Genomic DNA, 24,532 nt, shown 5'->3' with positions numbered 1-24,532 from the left:
TTTTTTACAGTGTATGTTTTTGACATCATAATCTTTCAGCACTGCTACACACTCATTACAGAGTGCTCATTGGTTTGATTTTTGGATTTTGTTGTAAAATAAATAAATATATACTTCTCAGTCCATGCAGGATTAAAGTGATGATTATCCTTGCCTTTTTTTTTTTTTTTTAGGTTAGAAAGAGACATACTTTTTTCACATGTGTAGGACTGCTAGTGTAAACTTTTCAAACGGACCTGCTCAATGACACAGTGCATTGTGGGTTAGTTGTTAGGTTACAAAAGATGTTGCAGTTAATATTTGGAATAATTTTAGAATTTTTGCAAGAACTTGTCAGTTGTTAAAATATGTTTTTCTCATCAGTCCCAATTATTTGGGCCATGCAAAAACCTTTGAATATACAGCGTAAATTGGAGAATACTGACTTATAACTCTGATGAAGATTAAGATGCTGAGAGTACAAGAAGAAAGAGCTGACCAAAGTGTACCTGAAGAAACTTTATTCCTTATAAAAGCCATTCACCCTTTACAGTCACTTTACGCTGACTAATGAAACAGAGGAGTATACACACACCTTTTAAAAAGTCTGGACATTGCTTTACCATTAAACTGCATTTGAACAATGTTAAAATCTTTAAAACATTGTTTCTGCTCACACTCACAAGTCATTCCTGAACAGCAGAGGGAAGAATGATGAACAACAACTGCATGAATTATGTTTGGTTTGTGTCATGCAAGAATTAAAACATTTCTACGCATTCTGACGATGAGGATGGACATGAGGATGAAAAGCCAGAGGCAGAGGAAGGCAAAGACTAAACAATATGCCTCTGTCAGTCAAAGCCTGCTGACATGAACAAATAGCTGTACACAACAGTCAGCTTGAGTTATGAGGAGAGGAAACTTCTCCAGGATCACAGTGTCATTTAGTCAACACTTCCATCAGACTGAATCCTTAGTGTGTGTGTGTGTGTGAGGCAGCTTCAGAATGACAAACGACAGTAACTGCACAGCAGCTGAAAGAGGAAAGGGACTGCAGGACCAGAGCTGTCCTACAATCTCTGTAAATCCCATGTCCAGTCAAAGATATAATCAACCAAAAACTCCAAAAGAAAACTCATCTGATTACTCAGTAGTACCAAATGATCGATGCAAAACTCTTTGAAAACTTTTTTTAGTCCTAATTTGGGTTTGATGAGGTTTTCTCGCACAAGCTGTACAGCATCGCAACTTCAGAGGTGCAAATTAAACGCCTGGGATCAATCCATTCTAGCATCTCATGCATTACTTTGAAGTAAATTGAAGGCCTCGTCTGAGCCTGAAGGCAGAAAAATCAGGTGTGTGCTTCGCATGCATGTGTTAATCTGAGTTAAATCACCTGCAGTTCTAAATTCTAAACACTTCAGTGTTAAAAACAGGATTATCAGTTGGTTTGATGCTTCCCTTGTACTGTCACAAATCAGCTGTGTATTTCTGCATATTCTTCCCTTTTTGTTTACCCATTGCCACATCTCACCAAAAATAAATTTCACCTGCAAAATAAAGCAAAACATGACGTGAGTAAGATTAGTTCAAAATGAATCTGCAGGTAAAAGTGTGAGAGGAAGATTCTGAGGATTCATCTGGTGTGTCTGAAATTAACATTTTTAGCTCATTAAAACTTTCTGGTGAAACACCATCCATCCTCAGATGAGTGACAGCTGATTGATTATGTGTCTAACTCCAGATCAGAGCGAAGCATCAGATAGAAAAAGCCAGTTTTGAGGTCACACATCACTGTAGCCCTTGAAGAGATAGATGAGGGTAAACAACAGTACAGGTGGTCAAAGCCTTTCGAGTTAGCCTTCAGATGAAAAATAAATATTACTTTCCTATAAATAGATCAGATGTTCTGCTCATATGATATGCAAATCCACCTGTTGAAGAAGTATGAGTATGACTGTTAATATACATCTGTCTCCTGCATGCCTTCAAAAGTTTTTATATGTTTGGAGTTACTTTGCACCCTTTGTTACTCCTGTAGCGTTTGAGCGATGATGTTGTGTCTCAAAGAGTTTGTATCAATCAGTATTAATGTCGCACAGTCGATTACAATGTGAACATTAATGTCAGGAAGTCTTCTAGTCCACTCCCAGAGCGCGGAGCTGTCTCTCGATCTCATCGTCTGAGATGGTGGCTTTAGAGGAGGCGGCGCTGGGGAGCCCCTTTCCTGCAGCTGGAGCTCTCACCATCTGGAAACACACACAGGGGCAGAATAAAAAGCCATTAGCAGGCAAAGTCAATCCAAACTTACCACACACAGACACACTCACACACACATTATCACAAAGTCTGGCACAGAGTGTGAGACGAGCTGCCATGTTCAGCTGTCTGGTGTCACTCCAAAGCCAAAAGTTAGAGATCTATTTGAGTTCAAAGCGATTACTGTCAGTTAAGCTGGGAGACAATCCCTAATGTAGAAATGCTGCTTTTATACCTTCACAGATATCACACAGGTGTCAGCAAAGCCCTGTTCAAAAGGGATTGGTTTAACCCAGGGACCTCTGATTATTTCTAATAATTGCAGGACGTGCGTTTTTAATCTGTGAGTAGGCCTGTGACGATAATAAATCAATTAACCGAACGATAAATAAAAACGTCCTTGGTAAGTTTGCCAGCCTCAAGAAACTCATACGTGCATGCATGTTTGTTTTCCTCCTCTCTTTCAACCAAAGAGGCTGAATGAGAAGATGGCTCACTACGTCTATCTTTCCTAACATCAGGGTGCATAGGTTCTATAGCGGATTTAGCGGATTTATAGCAGAGTGAGGACCTGTCAAAAATGCGATCTTTGGCAGGCTGCTAGCGCGTACACACAGAGAGAGCTGCAGCGAGCGTCCTGGGGGGTAAGGAGGAAACACACGCTAATATGAGTGATGGCACCAAAGATACGGTTCTTAAGCTGCCTGCCACAGTCCCAGTGTGGAAATATTTTGTTTTTTATCAGAATGAACAAAGTGTGAGCTCATGAACACCAACGAGCTGATATGTGGCATTTGTTTGAAAATAGTGGCGACGAAGAAGAAGAAGGGGAGGTGCAGCGGAGCCTTGTTCTTTGACAATCCGCTCTTACTGAGGCTTTTGGTCTGCAAATTAAACAGAAATAAAAGCTCCAAATGGTGGGTGCTCAAAGACAGCTACATTGCCAAAGAAATGCAGCCCTTCAATACGGTTGAAAGCCAGAAATGTTAAAAATGTTTGACAGACAGTACGGATTGACTGGGAAAAAGTACATGTTACAAACAATTCAGGAACTGTATAAACTCCCTTTTATTTAGGCTATAGTTTTTATTGTTTTTTTTTTTTTTGGAGTTTTGTTTTTTCTTTAGAGAGACAGGGTCTATGTTTTATTGTTTTTGATTAGTATTAATTATTTTCATTGACATTAATTTTTTTTCTAAAAGAGAGTCCATTTTATTTTTATTGTATTTTTTTCTCTTTCTTGTTTGTTAATTTTTTTTTATTTTTTGTTTAATTTATTTTATTTAAAAGATCCTGACCTTTTAATTACAGTTAAATACTCTTAAGAAATTAAAGTTTCTTGCTTTTGATATGGTGTACTCACTTAATTATCCCATTTATCATAATTACTTTAATGAAAAAATGAAAAAATATATATATATATTGACAATAATATTGTTTATTGGCAATACTATTTTGGAAAATTATCATCTAGCAAAATTTGTTATTGTGACAGGCCCATCTGTGAGAATCGACTTTGCCCATAGTTTGTAAAGTATAACTTCCAGGGCAAATCACCGACCATATTTCATATTTCACACACAGATCCTCTGATGATACTAATTCAGTCTGAATTAGCATCTCTGTAATTTTAGGTGGTAATATTTTTTTTAGTCAGTCTCTGCGGCTTTTTCTGATTATTTCAAATGAAGGACAGTTTTGGGCCTTCTAAATGAAGTTTTTTACAGCACTTTGAACATGAGATTGAAGGAGACTTTCTATGTCATCGATAAACAGGCTTTAAATTGTATAAACTTAAATATAGCAACGAATAAAACACACATCCCTGGTTTAATGCCACTCATGGGATATTAGGCTGACACAATCGTGATAACAACAAATATAACTGACTACAAATATAAATATAAATTTTAGAAATGCATCGGCCAGCTGACCAATCGGTGCTAATTTCCTTAATTTTGGGTGATCGGTGATCAGGGATCAGTGGTCGGCCCATCCTTACATATGAAACCAATCTTATAAACCTCTGGGAAGGTCTGATAGTCAGCCCTTGTTGCTTTTTGCTCTGAGACCTAAAATTCAGGAAACTTTATTGGTTGTTTAAGTTACAACATAAAGATTTTATTGTTTCACAGGTATTGTTCAACGATTTTCAATAAAGTAAGATTGGAACATTGAAGGTATATGCTGTCAGTTTTAAAAAATAAAGGTATCGGTATCAGCAGGTCAGGCTTTTTAAAGATTGGTGATAGTTGATCAGTCAGAAAATTGTGATCTGTGCACCCCTAATAAATATTCAATATTCAAATATTTAGACAGCTTCAAAAGAGGTCTAAAAACACAGAGCCTAAAATATGATATTGAATCTCTCTCTTTGCACAACAGGCACTGACACACTGTCCCAGAGCGTATGATGAAATTATTGAAAAAAATCTATCAGGGTTAGGAATCAAATAGAACAAATGTTTTTTGTTGTACATTTTAAGTTTTGAGATAATTTAATTTATTCAGCATGTTCGTAAGTTTCAGTGCACGTTGTTTAACTGAATGTGGACGTTTTCTTCTTAAATCAGAATGTACAGCTGTCTGTGAGCTGCACAGTGAGGTGATGCTGCTCAATGGGTCTGTGGCGTTGTCAGTCAGAAACATGAGAAACCCAAAGTTATTTACAGGCTTCGCTTATCCCGTGTGAATGGGCCACACTGAAACAATGACGTCAGGGGGTCATCCTGAAATTACCAAAGGTCCCTAATAACCCCTAGTTTATAGTACTTAAGACAGCGATATATATCTTAACGAATCGGTGGTATAGGAAAAGAGAAGATAACATCAGGACAAATCTTTTTTAGTACCCCTTGCAAAGTGCTGCTTCTTAGATCTCTTAGCTGTAGCTAGGAAACCTCCAGCTATAAACAGAGTCAAGGGTATTAACCGGGAAGAGTTACAACAATCTGGTGAGCGTGAACAAAGGGCACTATCAAACTGAGCTGCTCTCAAATTTTTATAAAACAGAGGTTTAATCACCCCTCCTTAAAAAAAAAAGTAAAGCCATTTTGCACTTCCATACTTAAAAACACAATATCCATCAAATCTGACAATAACATATGGCTGTTTATCTCCGGGTTAAACTTACTCCCAAACTACCGTAGTTTACGAGCCGTGTAACTTCCTTTTGGCTTAGGGGTTATTAATAAAAGAGCTTTTATTGTTTTGCTTTCCAGGAAAGAATGTGACTTTTAGGTGTTTGAAGAGTTATCTGCTCACTCTTTAATTGTTAATGAGCAGGAAGTAATCACATCTCCCCGCAGTCAGAACTGCTTTCCCAGCTTTGCATAAAACTTGTCAGTTTGTGTTCTCCAGCAGTGAGCTGGTGTATGGGAGTGTTTGTGCATCGTGTTATGAGAGGCTATAACTCATGAAGCCCCCCAGGGGGAGCCAGACTCACACAGCAGATGGGCTGTCTGGCAGTTTAACCACCACAGTCCAAAGAGTGGGAAGAGCTGAAGGCTAGCCCCACCGTGTGGCAGATGGAAAACATTAAAGAGTGGTGTAAAAACCATCAGATCATTCTGGTGGGGGATGAAGACCAGAGACATGAGTAAAACATAAGAGAGCTAAATATTTGAACTGATATGATAGTGAATAAAATAAGATGTAAAAATGTTTAGCTCAGGCCCAAGAGTGTGGCTCTGGGGCCTCATGTGGCTCTTTGACTCCTTTGTAGTGGCTCCTTGTTGCTTTAAAAAAACATTATTGAAAGAGAGTACTTCTATTTTTCTTACAGTGTGTTGATAAATAAAGACATAGACACTAGATAATATCACATGTGGACATTTTTTTAAACTCAATAAACATCACCTATTGCAAAAAAAACCTTCAAATTTTTTGAGATGTTTGCAATTTTTTTAACTTTCCACAATTTTTTTTATTTTAATTTTTTGTCACTTTTTCAAAATTAGGAAAAAAAAAATCTAATTTTGAGGAATTTTTCCAATTTTTTAATTTTTGATTTAATTTTATCTTTTCTAAAGAATTCTGCATATATTTGCAGATAATTGAAATTACATATTTTTGAAAAAAAAAAAAAGCTGTCTTTTTAAATTCAGTTATTTGAAAATGTAGCAAATTTTGGGTAAATACATTTTATATGTTTTTTTATTATTTATGATAATAATTTTGAAATTTCAAATTTTGGGGAATTTATATAACTAATTGAAATGTCTTGAAATTTGCCGACATATGACATTGGTGACATTAAAAATTTTTCAAAGTTTTTTTTTTTTTTTAAAAGACATTACATTTATTTTAGAAACACAAAAAACTTCTTATTTAGATATTTTTTTACTGTGTTTAGTATTTTATACACTATTTCATCTCTACAGAGAATTAATTTTTTTGTTTTTGTGGCTCCAAAATGACTAATACGGGTGAGCTGAGGTAAAATGGCTCTCATGAAGGTTAAGGTTGCAGACCCCTGCTCATGCCAAATCAAGTGTTTTCTATTCATGCCTCACAAATGTCTTACCTTTCCTGTGATCTCGATTCCAATCTCATCCAAAACCTGGTCAACAATTCCCTGAGATTCTTCCTCATCCCCAGACTCGTCGAAGATGTCATCCAACGTGTCGTTGACTGGACGGAGAGAGTGACAAGAAGAGAAAAGATAAAGTCAGACAGATCAGTGCAGCTCCAGTCAGTCACATTGGTTTCCAATCACTGCTTGGACTTCAGAGCAAGACAGATGGTAATCGTGTGTTTTAAAGAAAAATGAATGAATGAATGTTTGCATCTTTGTGTGTTGGCATTGAAACATTTAACTGAATAGCCATTCTTTAAGACACATTCAGGCTACAACACTCTTAACTAGAGGCAAACATATCCAGACAATCAGGTTTTGCCAAGCCTGCACATACCAGAGCTCTTTGTGTGTGTGTTTGTTTATATAGTCCTTACTCATTTCTTCAGTCATGCTCATCTTCATGTTCTCCTTCTGGAAGTCTTGCATGGTCTTCATGGTCTTCTGTGGGTCCATCTTTTTATTCACCGCCTGCATCGTCTGGAAACAACAAAAAGCTCATTACATCAATCTCCTGGTTACTTAGGGTCATTTCCCTGCACTCCAGACATTTAAAGAGACACTTCACTGTTTCTTCCTGTAGGTTATTCCTTGTTCCAACAATCTTTGGCTTGTTTCAGCGTTCACTCACAAACTACTTTGTTCTGCTCACTTTTCTTCTCTTCTCTCTCTTTCCCCCTACACACACACTCCTACATCTCTGGTATAAGTGTTCAAACACCAACTTGCCTGCTTTACCACTTTCCAGTTTCTCGTGTAAGTGTCTCATCTGTTGATTTATTTATTTTTTGGATGGTGGTATTTTTCTGGGATGGAAAATAAAACTAAAATAAAGTTAACTAACAAACTTTAAAACAATTCTTCTTGTGAGACATCAACAGAAACTAGGGATGCACAATACTCCAGCAGTCTGTAAGGTACAAGTAGCCGACTAATTTAGGCTCATTTAACAAAATGAAACATTTTATTCAGTTTGGGTTTAAATGCTGTACAGTTGCACTCCTCACTAGTGGTGCACGGATATGAAAATTTTGGCCACTACCAATATCCAAGGTTGTGTTTCCTGACTATCAATTGTGAAATTGTCATCAATTTTCCCTGGCTGTGGGTAATGTCATGTTTTTCTCTGGAACAACATCATCCAGTTTTCATAAACCTGAGTGATTTATTCAACTGGAACTAAAGATTTGTAACTACATAAAGTTTGGTGTAAAATAAAAGTTTTGCCAAACTTTTATCTCAAGATTTTCCCCTTTTTTCTTGCAAAATTTAAAAATAAAACTGAGAGGTCTGGTTGAATCATTAAACTAATGTCATCTTATGCATCAAAGGGTTGGATTCAACATTTATATCGTGATTTAGAGGATAAATCAGAATATTGAGATATATATTGTGTATCTTATATAGCCTAAAAATATTGAGATATTGTTTTTTGGCCATATCATCCAGCCCCAGTGATAAAAGTATGCACCATAATATAATACGCTACTTCCAATACACAAGGAGTTGATAATCAGAAAAAAAAAATCGGTATCAGCATCTGCTAAATGAGTTGTTAAATATTGGTATATCTGCAAAAAATCCAATATCACGCATGGCCTATTTTAAAGACTGAGCCCAAACAGGAAGTAAGGCCAAACCCTAAATTTAACCGTCTTCTTTTACATACACTGATATCTTGTCAATACATCGCCTGTGTTACTTTGAGAGTATGGCCCCCTTATTTGAATAATCGAATGATCTGAAAATTTCCAATGGAAAATCAGAGTCAGCGTGCACATGTCAGGATGAACTTTGTACATCTGACATAAAACAATTAAGACACTCTCAGTGTGTCTGCCACGCGCCCACATAACCGCACTCCATTAATTTAAAGCTTAATTGTGTTTGACCTGTCTATGTTTACCCAGCGTGACTCTGTACAGTACAACGCTCCAGGCCAATTACTGCCTCTCACACTTCATTAACGCAGATGATACCACATTACAAGGCTTTAAACAGGAACAGATCTTACATTAATAGTTTAATCGCAACACTTAAATATTGATGAGAGTATTTTCAAAGGGGGACCAGTTAGTCTGCTCCAATTATCATGGTTTCACACTTCTCAGCCTCCCAGAAAAGGATGCTCTAGCTAAGGGGTGTGAACCTCAGGGACTATCCAGAATCCAGACTACATAGGGGGTCGTGTCTGCAGTTGTGTTGTGAGCCATCTGATCCCTGTATGACCAGAGAAAGAGAAAGTCAGACACACAGTCCTTGTGCATTTTAGCTGCCAGGGTTGTCTCATGTCACTGACTTAGTTAGCGTTCTTCATGGACAGAATCTCAAGGTGCAGCTGAAAGGTGGAAGGTCTCCAGTTTGAGGGTCTCAGGATTTCAGCTCAACTGTTTGCAGATGATGTGGTTCTGTTTGTCTCTTTAGGCTGAGACCTCCTGAGTTGGTTTGTAGCCAAGTGCAAAGCAGCTGGGAGGAGAGTAAACGGTGGATTGCTCTTTGGGAGGGGAAAGAGTCTTTGCACGAAGTAAAGCAGTGTTTCTCAAATTGTGGTCCGCCAGTACCCCCTAGTGGTCCACAAAGACCGTAAGACAAATTGTGTTTTTTAATGGATCATTCACGAAAAAAGAGGGGGTGGGGGTGTGAGTTGTTCGGCTACTACGCAAATTGATAAAATCTACAAAAATTGGTTCATAAAAGCATTGAGTAATTTAATTTAATCTAAGTACTTGAGTATCTAAATACTTGAAATTTTAAGTATTTTGGAATAATTTATCAGTAATGTAGTTATACTCAGATTTTGAGGTCCATTCTCTACCTCATTCTAAAAGAAAACAAACAAAACGCCAAATTATGAGGAAATGAGAGCACTTTTTACTCTAGTCTCTGTGGTTTTGAAAAAAAACTTGTTCTGAATAAAGGGAATTAAAGAAATAAAATGTATAATTTTGATCGTAAAAATAATTGGCATATAATCCATTTTCAAAGTAATCTTTAGTTGCAGCCCTAGCAAGTTGTAACATGTATGATTCAAGTTTATAGCATATGGGTTTGTTCTCTGGGTGTTGTTCTGGGGCTTTTTTTAAGCTTGTGGTTTTCTGAGGGGAATAAGTGGTCTTTGGTCTGAAAAAAATTGAGAAACACTGAAGTAAAGGATCCAGGTATCTCAAGGTCTTGAGCAATGAGGCTGTGTTGTACCGGGCCATCACTGTGAAGAGTGAGTTGAGCTGTAAGGCAAAGCTAACAATTTACTTGTCCATCAAAATTCCAACCCTAACTTTCAAGCACAAGCTTTAGGTTCCGGCCAAATGGACGAGACACCCAGAGCAGAGCTGCTTCTTGCACCAAAAGAGGTCAGGTGAGGTGGCTGGGGCACTTGGTGAGGTAAGGATACGTCCTAGCCCCCTCCCTTTAGAAGTGCTCCAGGCACATCCAACTGAAGCAAGGACCAGTCAGAGTCCTCTGGAGGAACATGTAAGCTTTGCTGGGTAGAGGGATGTCTGGGTCGATTTACTCTGACTGCTGCCCCGTAACCCGATCCCGGATAAGCGGAAGATAAAGGATGGATGGGCGAACACTGAAACTATGCAAAACAGAAGCTTTGGCATGTCTTACAGTTTAAAGCTGCTGAGAGGAACTTGTGGTTTGTGCTGAATCCAACACCTCTTGTCTTGCGAGAAAGATTTGAATCTCATCATTTCACCGTCATTTTCTACACGCTAAATTTGTTTTCTAACAAAACATCTCATCCTGACTTATTTATTGTGGATATATGCTGTTAAAGATGTTGATAAGGACGGGCTGTTTCTTCAGTGTGCTGTCAGTCATCTGCTAGAAAATTGAGTCACAACTTGTAATAACCAGTGTTGGAAAAATTACATGAAAAAAGTAATTAGTTAAAGTTACTTGTTACTTTCACAAAAAAGTAACTGAATTAGTAACCGAATACTCCTTCATAAATTTATTTAGTTACTGGGGAAAGTAATTATTGTGTTACTTTGATTATTATTATTATAATTTAATTTTTTTTTTTTTTTTTTTGCAAAAGAAGTCCATTTTTTAACAGGTTTTGCTCTGGGACATAATGTTCACATAGGGCTGGGGAATATATCGAGTATTCTCAATGTATCGCAGATTTTTGCACATGAGATGTATAAAACGTCTATATTGCAATCATCGAGTATAAACAGAAAACTTAATTTTTTCAGTAGTCAGAACGTAAATCTCTTCGGTGATTCGCTCGTTTCACTTTCTGCTGCTCAGCCGGTGCTCCTCTCACAGCGAGCACCATGCTCCCCCGCCCACCCAGAGAAATTCACCAGCGCATGTGTGTTATGATATGAGAAGAGGAGAGAAGAAAAGTTGCTTGCACGTCTTATCAGCCTCAGGTTGTGGGTTCCCGGGGCTGGGTTTCTAGAGTGTAGTTGCTCATTTAGGTTTGCTTTGCTGCCTGTATGATCCCTGATTCTCTTCCAGCTCCCCACAACGAGAAACAAACACGGAATATTTTTAACTTTCACTTTTGTTTTTCAGCGCACTTTGCCCCCCTCTCTGAGTGCCATTCAGTCACAGCAATCAGCTGCGCACTGCTCCAAACATGACAACGGATGAGTTTGATGCTATTTTACAGCTGAATACCAAAATACTGCAAGCTGGGATGTGATCAGAAGACAAACCCAAATTCAAAACAATTCAACCAGACCCCAGGCTCAGAGACTGAAGTCACTAGAGTCCTTTCAGCATGACCAACATTATCCAGGTAGCTGATTTATGGAAATAAAAGTAATGTTATTTTCAACTTTCATTCATGATATTTTCACAATATAGTATAATATGATATGAAATAATATAATATAACATGATATCAGCCAGTTGAATTAATCTGAATGAATTATTTTACTGGAGCTAAAAATATGTAACTACATAAAGTTTGGTTTGAAATAAAAGGTTTACTCAACTTTACCTGATTGAGATTTTTTCTTTTTTGCATTACAATTTCAAATATCCAACTAAAAGGTCTGCTTAAATCAGTAAACTCATGTCATTTTATGCATCAAAAGGGTTGGATTTAACATTAATAGAGTGATTGAGTGGAGAAATCAGAATATCGAGATATATATTGTGTATCGAGATATAGCCTACAAATATGGAGATATTGGATTTTGGCCATATCGTGCAGCCCTATGTTCACATGCAAGTTTTTGCCTTTTACATCTGATGTTGTAGTGGTGACTGTTTACTTCTATCCTGAAAACACCATTTTCAGCCCCACAGACCGCTCAGCACTCGCACATGTTAAATCTGTAGCTCCTGTCCTGCGTCAGCTAGACCTGCCACCTCTCCTGATTTAGGAGGGATTCTACCGCTCTTTAGCCCTTTTTCTTGCTCCACTCCCGACTTGTAATTTCCCCTGATTAACCCCTCAACCCCTCATTTTTAAGTATAATCCTGCCATCTCTGATATTTTTTAACTCAAAATAAGTCAGCTGCTTGTGCCTTACATTCAAACCTCAAAAAGCACCCCCCCCCCCTCCCTGGAGTTGGTTTGATCCAAATACGCTGCAGGAGATCCTCTCGGACTGCAGGTTACACAGACACACACAGGTAGCTGTGTGATATGTGTTGATGAAAAGTTTACTTGGTACTTAAAACTCCTCAAAGGGTATTGATAATGGCACATAAAAACAGTCTTTGTGAAATAAGTCAATTCCTTTGTCTGATCAGCTTCAACCAGGTCTGGGATCTTACCTTAGTGGTGGTTGCCATGGCGCCTGCCATCTTCATTTGGGATTTCATGAGCTTTGACTGTGAGCTCATGGATGTGACTTTGGAGCTGACGGCGTATGTGCGAGCCTTTTGCTTCCTCAGCTGAACCAACTGTTTGGCGAGGATCTTACACGCCTCCTTGTTTCCACTCCTGGCCATTTTCTTGATTTCTGCCGTCTTAAAAAAGAGAGAGAAAAAATAATGGGTATAAGGACTGACAGGCCAGAGGAATGGAGACTAGGAGATCAATATCAGCCACACATCAAAAAATGAGTAATATATGAGATAATGTCCTGTTTACCATAAATTATGCAAAAAAAAACAAGGTTTTATGGTTACTCTTTTAACATCTCTAAATAACTTATTGTTCTGTTACTGATCCTCTGACCAGTCAAGTGCTGCATAACTTCCCTTAATTGAATCCTAACAGATGTATGTACATTATGCATGTGCTCATGTTTGTGTATAGAGTCAGTGCAGTGATAAATAAACAGAAAAGCTTCCCTTGAGACCAGTCTGTTTGCAAATATAGACACAGTAAGAGAATCATCAGGATCATGCCACACACACTGGTGAGCAAATACCAGCTTTAAGCTTTAGTAAACATCAGAAAACACACTGATGCCCACAGGGATAAGTGTGTGTGGGCATCACTGTGTGTGTGTGTGTGTGTGTGTGTGTGTGAGCATCCCATGAGATACAAGTGAAGCTGCAGGTTACAGTGAGCCAGCCAGGCCTCCTGGCGCTGCTGCTGCTGCACACGACAGCTCCAGAAAGTCTGTTTATCAGTGGTGTGTGCACTAAAAGCATCTTCAGAAACACAATCAATTATTAATGACTGAAGCCATACACACTCTCCACCCAGCGCTGTGTGTTTCTGGTTGAACACACATGTGCAGAGCAGGTACATCGGGTTCATGTGTGTTTACTTGCTTGTGAGTGGAAGAAATATTCTAATCAGGAGGAAAACTTCGAGCTGAGTGGGGGAGGAAGGCACACAGTGACAATAATAATGTCAACTGAGCTGTCACCTGAGAAACTATCAGCGCTTTAATGGGGGAAATATGGGAATGAGAGCAGCAGGCTGCTGCTGATCTGAAGCTTATGAGGTCTTATTTACTGTCCTGGAAGAAAAGGAGGCGTAGTACAGGGGTGTGATGGATGTATGAGGCTTTTTACAGAAACACAGCTCAGAAATGATAGGCTGTTACGCTCTAACTGGTCTGAACTGGTCATAGATTGCTCAGTAGAACAGATGGTGATGATGCTGCAAAGTGGGAGTTAGATTCTGCTATGAACACATGTTTAGTTTCACTCAGGCCTTGTCCACACGTAGCCGGGTATTTTCATTTGTTTTTTAAAAATACTTTTGTCCACACAGACCGAGAAAATCTGCAGAGAAGTGTGGCTCAAAGCATGCCAAACCCATATTTGGCAACGTTTTTCAGATGTGAAACTTGTGCCAGCCAATCAGAATGAGCCCTTGTCATTCAGCTGTCACATTTAGGAACCCCAAACTCGCTTTCCCTGCGTACAAGAAACATGAAACCAGAGATTTCCAGAAACACTGTTTTAAGTGACGTAAAACTGAAGTTTCATGTGGATGACAGGTCTCAAGGTATAAAAATATATGCAGGTGGTTGAGACGATAAGCTTTTCTCCTGATTCGATTTGATGATAATTGGGGTGCCGATTCGGTTTGAATTGCAATTCTTCGATGTTTCCGATTTTTGCGAGAAAAAAAAATCCACTACTCCAGGGTTACAAACAAGCACTTGTGGCTTTGATTTAAAATACCACACACACACGCACACGCACACACAGCTTTTGTTAGACCTATGTGCTATTTAAAATGATACTCCGGGATGGAACAAGTTGGGTCCTATCACAAGGTTTAGGGCAGAAATTACCCCTACAGCAGTGTTTTTGTGCAGCAGAAGCCCAGAGCGCTCACACCAAACACCCCCTCCCTGCTCCTCTGCTGGTTTCCTCTGCACTCAGACGAGGCCATTTTTTACTTGACCAAAAACACAAATAAACAGACTCCCATCGAAAAACTCTGATATGGGTCTGCATTCACGCTTTATTTAGAGAATTTTCAGCGCGTTACTTTCACACAAAAACACAGCCAATTAAGGCTCTAGTTCTCGTGCCTAAGCACGCTTCAGCCCTAAAGCAACTTTAGAATGGCCAGTGTGACCGCAACCATGCCATACTCAGGCGCGATTCTCTTCCTTGCTTTGGCACGCTTCAGAAAGGTTGGCTTCGGCACGGTTTACTTCATGCACGAGCACAAGCACGTGGACAGCGCGTGCGATCCATTACGTACGTATGATCAGTCACAGAGAGAGTCATTGTTCTGGATTGTTCTATTTCAATAAACCTCTTTTTGAGGGGCGTGATCTCTATTTTCGTGTTTTTTTCTGACTGTCACAACTTACCCCTGTATGCATTACAACCCACACTGGTAGTGGGGATGATTGTAACAAAGGACCACCATGAGTTTGACATCACCTGGTGAGGTCTGTGATATTCTTGCAGAGGTTTGAATTGGTGCCATTTGTAGTAAAAAAATAAAAAATAAAAATAAAAAAAAAGGGAACTTTGCATTAAAGTTTGAAAACTCTGGCTTAAAATTTCAGTGAGTTGGAGGTGCTGAGGCAAAAAGTGTTACAACCATACCCGGTCTCCCCTACAGCAATTTGTCCCCCACCCCTCATATGCAGTTTCCCAATTACCCAGCTACATGTGGACATGGCCTTAGATTTTTTTTGGAAGCTAAATTTGAATAAATGTGCGATAAGCTTTCAGCCTGATCTAACTTAGATCAGTTTGAAGGAAAAGGTTGAGTTAAGATAAAACAGAAATTTTGCACAAGTCAAGTAAAATCTAGACTTGGAAAACGTTTTTTTGTTGTTTCTTTTCTCTTTTTGATTTACTGAATCAAAGAAATTCATATGAGCTCATTTACAATGTGATAATATCTCTAAATTTCATGCAGTAAGTTCATATTAATTTTAGTCCCGCTCATTTGAAACGTGCACGGTGGGGGGCAACAGAAAGTCATGATGGTGCTGAACTACCAATATAGGTCATTCCCATTTTTTTGTTCAAGTATCTTTTATTCAGAATGTAGAACAAAGCTTTTGAGAGAAAAAATGGATTAATTAGCGGGAAGCATTAATGGGGAATAAAACTCTGCTTCCCGGGGGAGATAATTATGTCCTGTATGATATTTACTTAATACAAGAGAGGGGAGAGGACCCAGACACTTTCTTTTATCTTTCAGAGAGAGAAAATATTACGCCTGTCTGTGAGTGCGGGCTTAATGTGGCAGCTGTGAAAGTGTGTGTGTGTGTGTGAGAGGCAGAGAGAGCCTGAAGCAAAGCCACCACACCAAATCTCTCCTCTCTTTTTTTTTTTAGCCCTATTAGCCCATCAGGCTAAATCTCACATCGGAGGAAGAGGATGGAATCTGCGTCCCTTGCTGTTTTTGAGAGTTGGAAGAAAGAAAGAGGGGGTTCCTGATAAAGAATTGATGCAATAAGCTGAAATCAGTGTTTAATGGGTGTTGTTTGGGCTTTTTATGGAGTATTTGTGACATCACATGTGTGTGTTTGTGTGTGTGTGATCCTACTATTTGCTTCTCTTGTCTCTCCAGCGCTGTTCTGTCCCTGGTGATCTCTCTCTGAGTGCCACGCAGCTCCTTCGTCTGTTCTCTGATAGCATCTGGAAGAGACAAGAAGTGATGTAGATCAGTTAGCATCCTTATTAAGTCAACTACACTTGAGCAACCTTTCACACAGGTACCTCTATTACATAACAGAATGCAAATATGGCCTCACAAGAGTCATGTTAAAACAGATGATTTAGTAAACATTTCCCAGCCTGTAGTTTCTGTCCCAGCAAGAAATACCTCAGGAAAATAAAATATGACTATGCGGTTTAATAAATGTTTGAATTTCAATCAGAGAGCGCAGACCTCTGCCAACCATATTGTGATTGTCATGCAACACTTAAGTCCTACTTTAATGTTATACTCCTTTTCAGCAGACTGTCTGCTTCAATGTGGTGTCAGTTGCAAGTTTGTACGGTAATTTGTTTCCTGACAGTGTTGAAAATTATGATGATCCAGTACATATTTTATATTCTGGATCCTAGTATCTAAAATATTGCCAGGATCTGGATTGTACTTTAACACCTTTCAGAAATTATGGTAACCTTGTCTTGTATTGTTTTGCAAAGCAATCCAACCATTCATCATGGAGTTATATACACATATGGTGAAGAATCCTTAAAAAAAATCCTGGATCCAGACGGTGATCCAGAATTTTTAAAATTTAATCACTTCTTCCTTATCCCATTTTTGAACATTTCCTGGAGATTTCATCAGAATATGTTCGTTACTTTTTCAGTTATGTTCTTCACAAACAGACAGACAAACACTCCCAAAAACATAACCTCCTCAGTTGAGCTAATCAGGCTCTCCTGATTTAACGACATAACCAGATGATCACAGCTGAACAGAGAGAGCACTAAAGGTTGTTTTTGACCTCTGATGGTTTCAGTTAGGTATATTAGCAGGGCTCGAGACTACGAGTAAAAATTTCATCTGGTCGCGCTAGTGCGAGTGCATGTGTTTTAGTACTCCATCCATCACAGGCACTGAACAAGACATTGCTGTTTAAATTCTCCCTCTCTTTCACTGGCTCAGTCAGTCTCCTCCACCTGAACGCTCTCCTGTTCTGAAGAGAGAGCGCTGTCGCCTGCACACACAGCGCGTATGCGCATCACACACCAAAGATAGACAGAACTTCATAACAACACACGTTTCACTATTTTAGAGTCAGCCTTCTCACTATGAAATTCACGCTGCTCAAAACTCTCCTGATTGAAGAGGATGCTATGTTAGAGCAGAGCTACGTTAGTTAAACTCACGACATGTCAACACAAAGAAAGAAAGGAAACATCTAAGGCTCCGATAAACTCCTCATCAACAAGTGCAGCACAGTTATCTGTCTCCATCTCTGAGGTCTCCTGCAGCGTCTTTGGATCAAACCAACTAAGAGAGAGGGGTGGATGGTTTTTGTGTTTTTGATATAACACCCAAGTAGGGGACTTGATTTGACTATGAAAAATATAGGAGCTCACAGAAGCAAACTTAAAGTTGGGGGATAATCAGGAGAAATCACAAACCAGGAGACCAGCGGGAGAAAGGGTTAAAAAATGAGACTCCCTCCTTATTCAGGAGTGTTAGCAGCCTGCCAGTACTCTCGATTGGTAAAAGTAACGAGTTTATGTATGACACAGATTGACAAAGATAAAAACTAAAGACATTTTCTCAATCATTTTAGGTTTTTTTTTTTAACCCACTTAGGAAGCTTAGTCATTGTTTAATGTAAAGCCTCGTTTTTATTTCATATTTTATTTTTTCAAGGAAAATGTTTTTGTCAACTATAATAACCCTGATATGTACACACATGCATGTCTGTTGTTATTATTTGCTTTTATTTAAGAAGCATTTTCATTGTCTTCTTTTAAAGTTACATAAAAGAAATAACCTGCTTTGTCAGCTAGAGCTTGTTGCAGACAAACTTCAAATTTACAGTAAAATATTTAGCAACATCATAGCTAGAGTTACTACACACAAATAAATAAATTAATCAATTAATTACTTCATTAATTAATTAATGGTGCGGCCAAATCATGTGCTGGTGCGACCAACTGAGAAAGTTGGTCGCACCAGTGCTACCAGTGAAAAAGTTGGTGTACAGCCCTGATTACCCTTACGAAAGAAAAATATATTGCAGCATATTGAAAAATATATTATCAATATATTATTTCATGTATATCATAATATATCAATAATATATTTCATACATTTAAAAAAATATATATTAGTTCATATATTTTTCTTTCGTAAGTCAAGGCAGGGTCTGGGTCAGCCACACACCCTTAGAAGAAATGGTAAGCATCTACTCACCGGCTTAATAATGGGCATGTGCTGGTCTGCGCCCACAAGCACGAGAAATACCAGAGAGTAATGGGCAGCTCATTCAGAATGCTTACTGACTCCACCAGCTGTGGAAGTGCTTGGACAGCTCGCACCAACTGTGAGTCAGATCTAAACCGCCCACACAAACACCGAGTGGCATCATGTGAGATAATGTGTGGCCTGAGGTTTCACAGTCATCCCTGACTTCTGAGTGAGGGAGAGCACGAGCCACAAGTATGATAGATGGAGAAATACACAGAAACGTGCTTCAGCAATCTCCAGGAGGAAAACAAAATTAAGAGAGAAGTGGTGTTAAAAAAAAAAAATGTATTTTTGAAGTGCTTCAGGTATTGTATTATACCACAAAATGAACGCACAAGCAACCTTTAATTCGTACAAACACACTTATGGAGCACAGTTGATATTTAAAAAAAAAAAGAAAGGACAAAAAACTAATAAGGGAAAATGTATGAAACTAAAAAAAAGACTTAAGCCATGGAAACAAAGAATTAAAGTAAAAGCTACAGCTTATGTATTCCTCTCTTTAATGGAGTGTATCTCTTTTAAAAAAAGGGGAAAAAGCTGCTTTAAAATGCTGATTTCATCTCAAAAGTCCGCTCATAGACTTGGTCTTAGACGCCACCGCATTGGACCACTTGTTCGAGATACGTAGAAAGTATACGTAGAAGGTGACGTGCAGCAAACGTATCAAAGTGGGTGGGATATCGTCCTGCAAATATAAGTGATCAGCCCCCCCCTCGCTCATCCATTCGCCAAATCACCAAAAAACCTAACAACTTATCCGACCAAGATGACAGCAAGGATGAAAGTAAAAAAAAAAAAAGAAGAAAAATAGTGACCAGCAGCATCTGGATGAGTAACTAAAGAAGAAGAGATGGAGACTCTGGAATGCCACAGCTGAGAGGATCTGACATGGGCTTGGCACTGAGCGGCAGTGAGACAGCACAGTAAGTACAGTATACTGATGATCGGGATGGGCGAAACTGGAATGACAACCATGGGAGGAGTACAAGGCTGTGAAAAGATTTACCTCGGACAACTGAGCCTATTTTTAAACCTGTAGATGAGTAGATGATATCCTCTTATATATAATTTTAGAGTCTTTAAAAAAAACTTCCAGGTAAAAAAAAACACCTTTAATTTGCCCTTCCCTCTGGAAACTTAACCTATATAAGTCAAGAAAAATCTGTCTCTGTGATGAAATATTTAATTGATTGATCACATTTGATTAAATAGAGGCTGGTTTTCATGTTTGACCTTGTGATGCTGATTGGCTTGCCTGAAGAAATATTTTAAAAGAAAAAAAAAAAAGATTGAAAGGCTTGTCAAAATTTTAGACATCTCTATAATCTGCATTAAATGGCACATTTTTACTGTTAGAGCACCTGTCATAATACAACAATTCAGCTTGTTTGACGTCACTGACAGCCACCAGACTTCTTTATTATATACTATTTTATCAATCCAGTGCGATAAAGTTTGTGTTAGTGTCAAATTCAGTCAACAACAGTAAACAAAGTACAGCTGATAATGTTACGTTTACATTTTATAATAATTCATCTGAGATGTTTTTGTTCAGTTTCTGCTGTCATATGGAAAAACAACTTAGCCTTAGCCTAAATGTAGCAACACCCCCACCTTCTTTCTATGTAAAGCAGTGGGTGATCAAGGAGAGAGTTTCATAATCATCTAGGAAATCACCTTTGCGATACCTATGACTAGAAATAGCACTCGGAGTCACATTTAAGCTACAGAATTAGCATTTCAACCACAACTACATGTAGTTTCTGAACACTACAGACTCCACTGAGTAACGTAACTGGTGACTCAACCAGAGGCAGAACAAGTTAAACAGGTTAGCGTCAAAAGGGAAGAGCTAATTTGAGATGGGAACAACAGCAGTCTCGACACCCATAGCTAAAAACAACTTAGCTAGCTTTTTACACAGAGCACACTTACCGTCGACAGTCTTCTTCTTAAAAATGGACGCCATGTCGCTGCTTTGTTTGTATCGAGTTATTTACAAATACAAATCCTCTATTGATAAAGCTATTGAGTTCCTATAGTTTACACCGGGAAGGCAGAGCAGCTTAGCAGCCTCTGTTTCCTGGTTGACTTTCTGTTGTCGGACTTCTTTCCCTCAGCTGACTGACTCGACGCCTCCACGTGACGTCACGTCGCTCATTATTTGCTGCATTCAAGTGTAACTTGAGAAACTCGGCATCATTATCGGACTCTGCGTCGAACCGTCGGGAAACTATTTTAAAAAATGTAAACAGGTCGCCATTACCCGTCCATTTTCGATTGGACCGTAAGTCCTAAAAGTGACCGATAGAAAAATGTCTCCTGGCGCATATTTGTTTTGTTTGTACCACAAGAGTACTTCTCTGCTGGAGTACAAAAGGCCAGTTGACTCTATTTTATTTCTATAATTGAGTTTTGTTGTTCATATTCGTTTCAGTGATGTAACGCACGATACAAGAAAGCTGATAAAGTAGTACAAATTGTGAACCATTCATATTATTTGGATTCATGCACAGAGAACGTGGATTAACAACGTTCGTGTGGTACTTAAAGGCAGCACAAGGGACAGAGAACCCTGTAACAATTTGTCTATTTGCAACAAAGAAATTTTTTGTTTGCTTTTTTAAAAGCCTAAGCTAGCAAGTAAAGTCAATGTGACAATGTTTTTTTTTTTTACCTTGCCTTTTGTTTAAAGTTAGAAATTTAATATATTTTGAGAGCCTGTTGCCATTAGTCATTAAAGCATGTATACTCCTCCATTATAAAACAGTGATCTGCATTAAGGACCCTTTCTCCAAATGCCTCCAGACTGCTTGTTTAAAAAGCTCTGAAGGAAATGTAAATTTCTGATCCCATTAATAGAGCTGCCTTAATCTAGTATGTTATCTGTTCAAGTCATATGACACAAACATGTATCTTGTGTACAGAGACTATCCACAGTGGGAGTTACTGTCTATAAAATGTTTCCTGCAGCTTCTCAAGGCATCATAAATTCTGTTATTCTCAATTTCCTTCCTCATCTCTTTATCCCAAGGGGAGAGGACTATCATACACTCCAGAGTGTATTCATATATTCCAATTGTCTTTTTTCATACGGATGCTGAGAGCAACTTTATGTGTGGCGCTGGGACTCTTGAACCATAACCAACTCAATTTGGTACAAGTGTGTGTCTGAATTGGCGATGGGAGGCTGCATTGAAGATCCAAAGGCGGGGGGGGCTCCAGCCCAGACATAGAGAGAGGTGCCAAGTTATTGAGCAGAGGAGAGAGAAGGGTGACTTTGAGGGGAGTGTGGGGAGGATGGGTAGCCCTGAGCTCTTTTTTCTCTATCTCTCAGGATGTGTGGGCTGCGGTGTGCATCAGCATGTCGTCCTGAGGCGTTGTTCTTGTTAAGGTTATTAGGGAAGATGTTTGGCACTAATCAGTGGAGGACTACAGGGACCCTCACTAAACGGTCTCATCATAAGGGGGCCCAGTGGTGATAAATCTAGCCCCAAGCACCCATGGGGCCTGCAGGTAATAAGCCCGCACCTCACTTTTCATGCGACGACTCGGGAGGAACATCTAATTCAAAATCTAGGTCTTAATTTTTCATGGATAAAGACCGTGTGCTTTTCAATTCTAAAGCCTGTTAGTATTGATCAGTACATGAAGAGAATATAATCTGAGTTTTATGGGACACTTAATAGATATGCTGCCTTGTAAATGTGAATTTTCCTCATTTTTTCTAACTGTAGCAACAACTTTTACTTTTATTTTCATGGTAATGAAATGGAGAAGAAAATATGAAATGTATCTTTCATATGCCAAGCTAGGCTAATGTATATTATGTTTGTAACAGCACACAAAGAAAGGTCTGTATATAAATATAATTATTTTGGTTATTTTTATATTACATATTCACATTTTTTTGAGGTCTTTTTTTATTTTTATCAATTTTTTCAGGATAACTTCCTCCTGTTTCCTTTACTATCTTTTCCACTCTGTCTCTTCCACCCCTCTGTGGTCCAGCCTCAGGGCAAGCAGTTATGTTAAGACACTAACTCTACAGCGTATGGACACACACACAGCTAAGAGAGACGATCATGTGTGAAATGAGATCTCTGCACAATCAGTGGGAGTCGCAGCTATAAAGCACATCAAGCTTTTCAGCTTTAAGGTATCATCAAACAAATCACACAAATCCCTTTTATCTGTTTGTATGGACTTGTTTTTCTGACAACTTTTTTTTTTCTTTTTTCTTTTTTTTTTTTTTTTTTAACAGATAAACCTTTCCATGGACATCTGATGAAGAAACCAAGTGTGGACTGTCAGTAAAGGAGTCCTCTCAACAAACATGGGCTGATGGATATCTAACACCTTAATTCAATTTGGCCATTTTCATCCAAAACAACGTAAAATCCTGATCTGTGGTTCCAACTTGCAACTTGTAATAAGATCGGATGTTTTTTGTCTTACTAAAACTTTTTAAAAAGGGGGGAAACATCTCATTATCAGATAGAACACATTTGATCCACCATATCAAATTCTACCAATGCCACATGATAAAGTCTCCCTCATACAGTCACATAAATACGTCAGCATTTCTCTCCATCCTTTTCCATCCTCTACAAACTGAGTGTGAACAAGGCTCCAGATGCGCTGTAAATCTCACTCCCCATGTTTATTAAGCATAACTCCTGAATCACAAACAGATATAAGAAATCATTATGTGCTGCGTTCTCCCCCGTGCTGCTGACATGTAAGGAGGCTGAAATATGTTCATATGTAAACACAGAGAGAGGCAGACAGGGCTGTGATGGGAGACATGGGGATTTGAAAAACACTTCTTCTCTTTGATGGATGGATACTTCAGCGCTACCCAGATGGAGGAGGGTGGATGGCAGGAGGAAGGACTCAAGGTGCACCAGGAGGATTAAAGAGAGGAAGAGGAGAAACTAATGGATGTTTTCCATGAGCTTGAAGAAACAAGCTGCTCTTTTTTCTGTTATTTAAAGGAATAGTTTGACATTTGATTAAATATATTTAGTTGTCCTTTTGCTAAAATTAGATAACGGGGTATGTACAACTCTTGAACATATCTGCTTAGTATGAAGCAACAGCCGCAGGGTTAGCTTAACCGAATCCACGCCAAAGCAGTTTTAGTCTTACTTGTGGGTAATGTGCAGAGCCAAACTTGGCAATACTGGCCTTAAAAACATGCCACCGCTGTCTGTCAGCTTTGGATAACTTCCTTCTGTTTTAATACTGTTGATGCTAAGCTAGCAGGGTGCTACAGCTCATACTTAATCAATGTGCTATAATCTTCTTTCCAGATTCACTCAGTAGCTTCAGTCTTCAAATGCTAAGCTTAATTCTTCAACTGCTAGTGCTAATATCGTAGCACTGCTCAGGGTTTTCAGCCATGTTAATCCAGGTTATGGTTAGTTAGCTTTTCATGTCTAGCATCGGTCAGATGCTAGAGATGAAATACATGTACAGTAAATGTGGAGTGACAATGCTGAAGGTAATGGGGACACTCAAGCTAAAACATTTGCTGACCATCTAGCCATCATCAGACAACAACTGAGCAATTTAGCATTAAGCCACTGACAAGATAGTCTTACTGTTAGTGAAGAAGGCCCAAAATCTACAATTTTGTTTGGTTCCAGAAGATAGAATAGTTAAGGTAGAGATGTATGTGCAAGCTTACAAAGTAGCTAGAAAGTGGATAAATGCTAGCACTAGCTACTGTGTAAAGGCAGTGGTAGGTTATCACATATGCATAATCAAAAATGCTATGAAGGGGATCTGTTTTAATTGGACTGCCTTGCCACCTTCTGGCCAAGAGTCTCACACACACTGTAGTAAAAACTTGACTTTAAACCAGGCGTGTGTTTGTTTTAGAACAAATTTTCTTTGTTAAAGACAAC

General features: G+C 38.7%; 1 protein-coding gene and 1 long non-coding RNA gene across 3 annotated transcripts; one reads left to right on the top strand and one right to left on the bottom strand.

The window, feature by feature from the left end:
• Positions 1-492: 492 nt before the first annotated feature.
• LOC141808892 (charged multivesicular body protein 2b-like) lies at positions 493-20,768 on the bottom strand. The gene is made up of 6 exons (XM_074695666.1): positions 20,556-20,768; positions 16,218-16,309; positions 12,563-12,757; positions 7,195-7,297; positions 6,767-6,873; positions 493-2,231 (listed from the first exon to the last, which is right to left on the bottom strand). Exons 1-6 carry the CDS (start codon positions 20,587-20,589, stop codon positions 2,121-2,123), a joined length of 642 nt encoding a protein of 213 aa, XP_074551767.1. The 5' UTR covers positions 20,590-20,768; the 3' UTR covers positions 493-2,120.
• On the top strand, positions 19,363-23,772 carry LOC141808893 (uncharacterized). 2 transcript variants are annotated; one of them, XR_012599936.1, is made up of 4 exons: positions 19,363-19,543; positions 21,958-22,136; positions 22,632-22,779; positions 22,885-23,772. It is a non-coding gene; the product is annotated as an uncharacterized LOC141808893 (long non-coding RNA). The 2 variants fall into 2 exon arrangements; XR_012599937.1 differs by lacking the exon at positions 21,958-22,136.
• Positions 23,773-24,532: the final 760 nt, after the last annotated feature.

Source organism: Halichoeres trimaculatus, unplaced genomic scaffold (assembly GCF_033239565.1).
Source record: "Halichoeres trimaculatus isolate MK-OKI-2021-1 unplaced genomic scaffold, fHalTri1.1 fHalTri1_scaffold_19, whole genome shotgun sequence".
NCBI lineage: Eukaryota > Metazoa > Chordata > Actinopteri > Labriformes > Labridae > Halichoeres > Halichoeres trimaculatus.
This window is presented reverse-complemented; position numbering and strand designations above follow the sequence as displayed.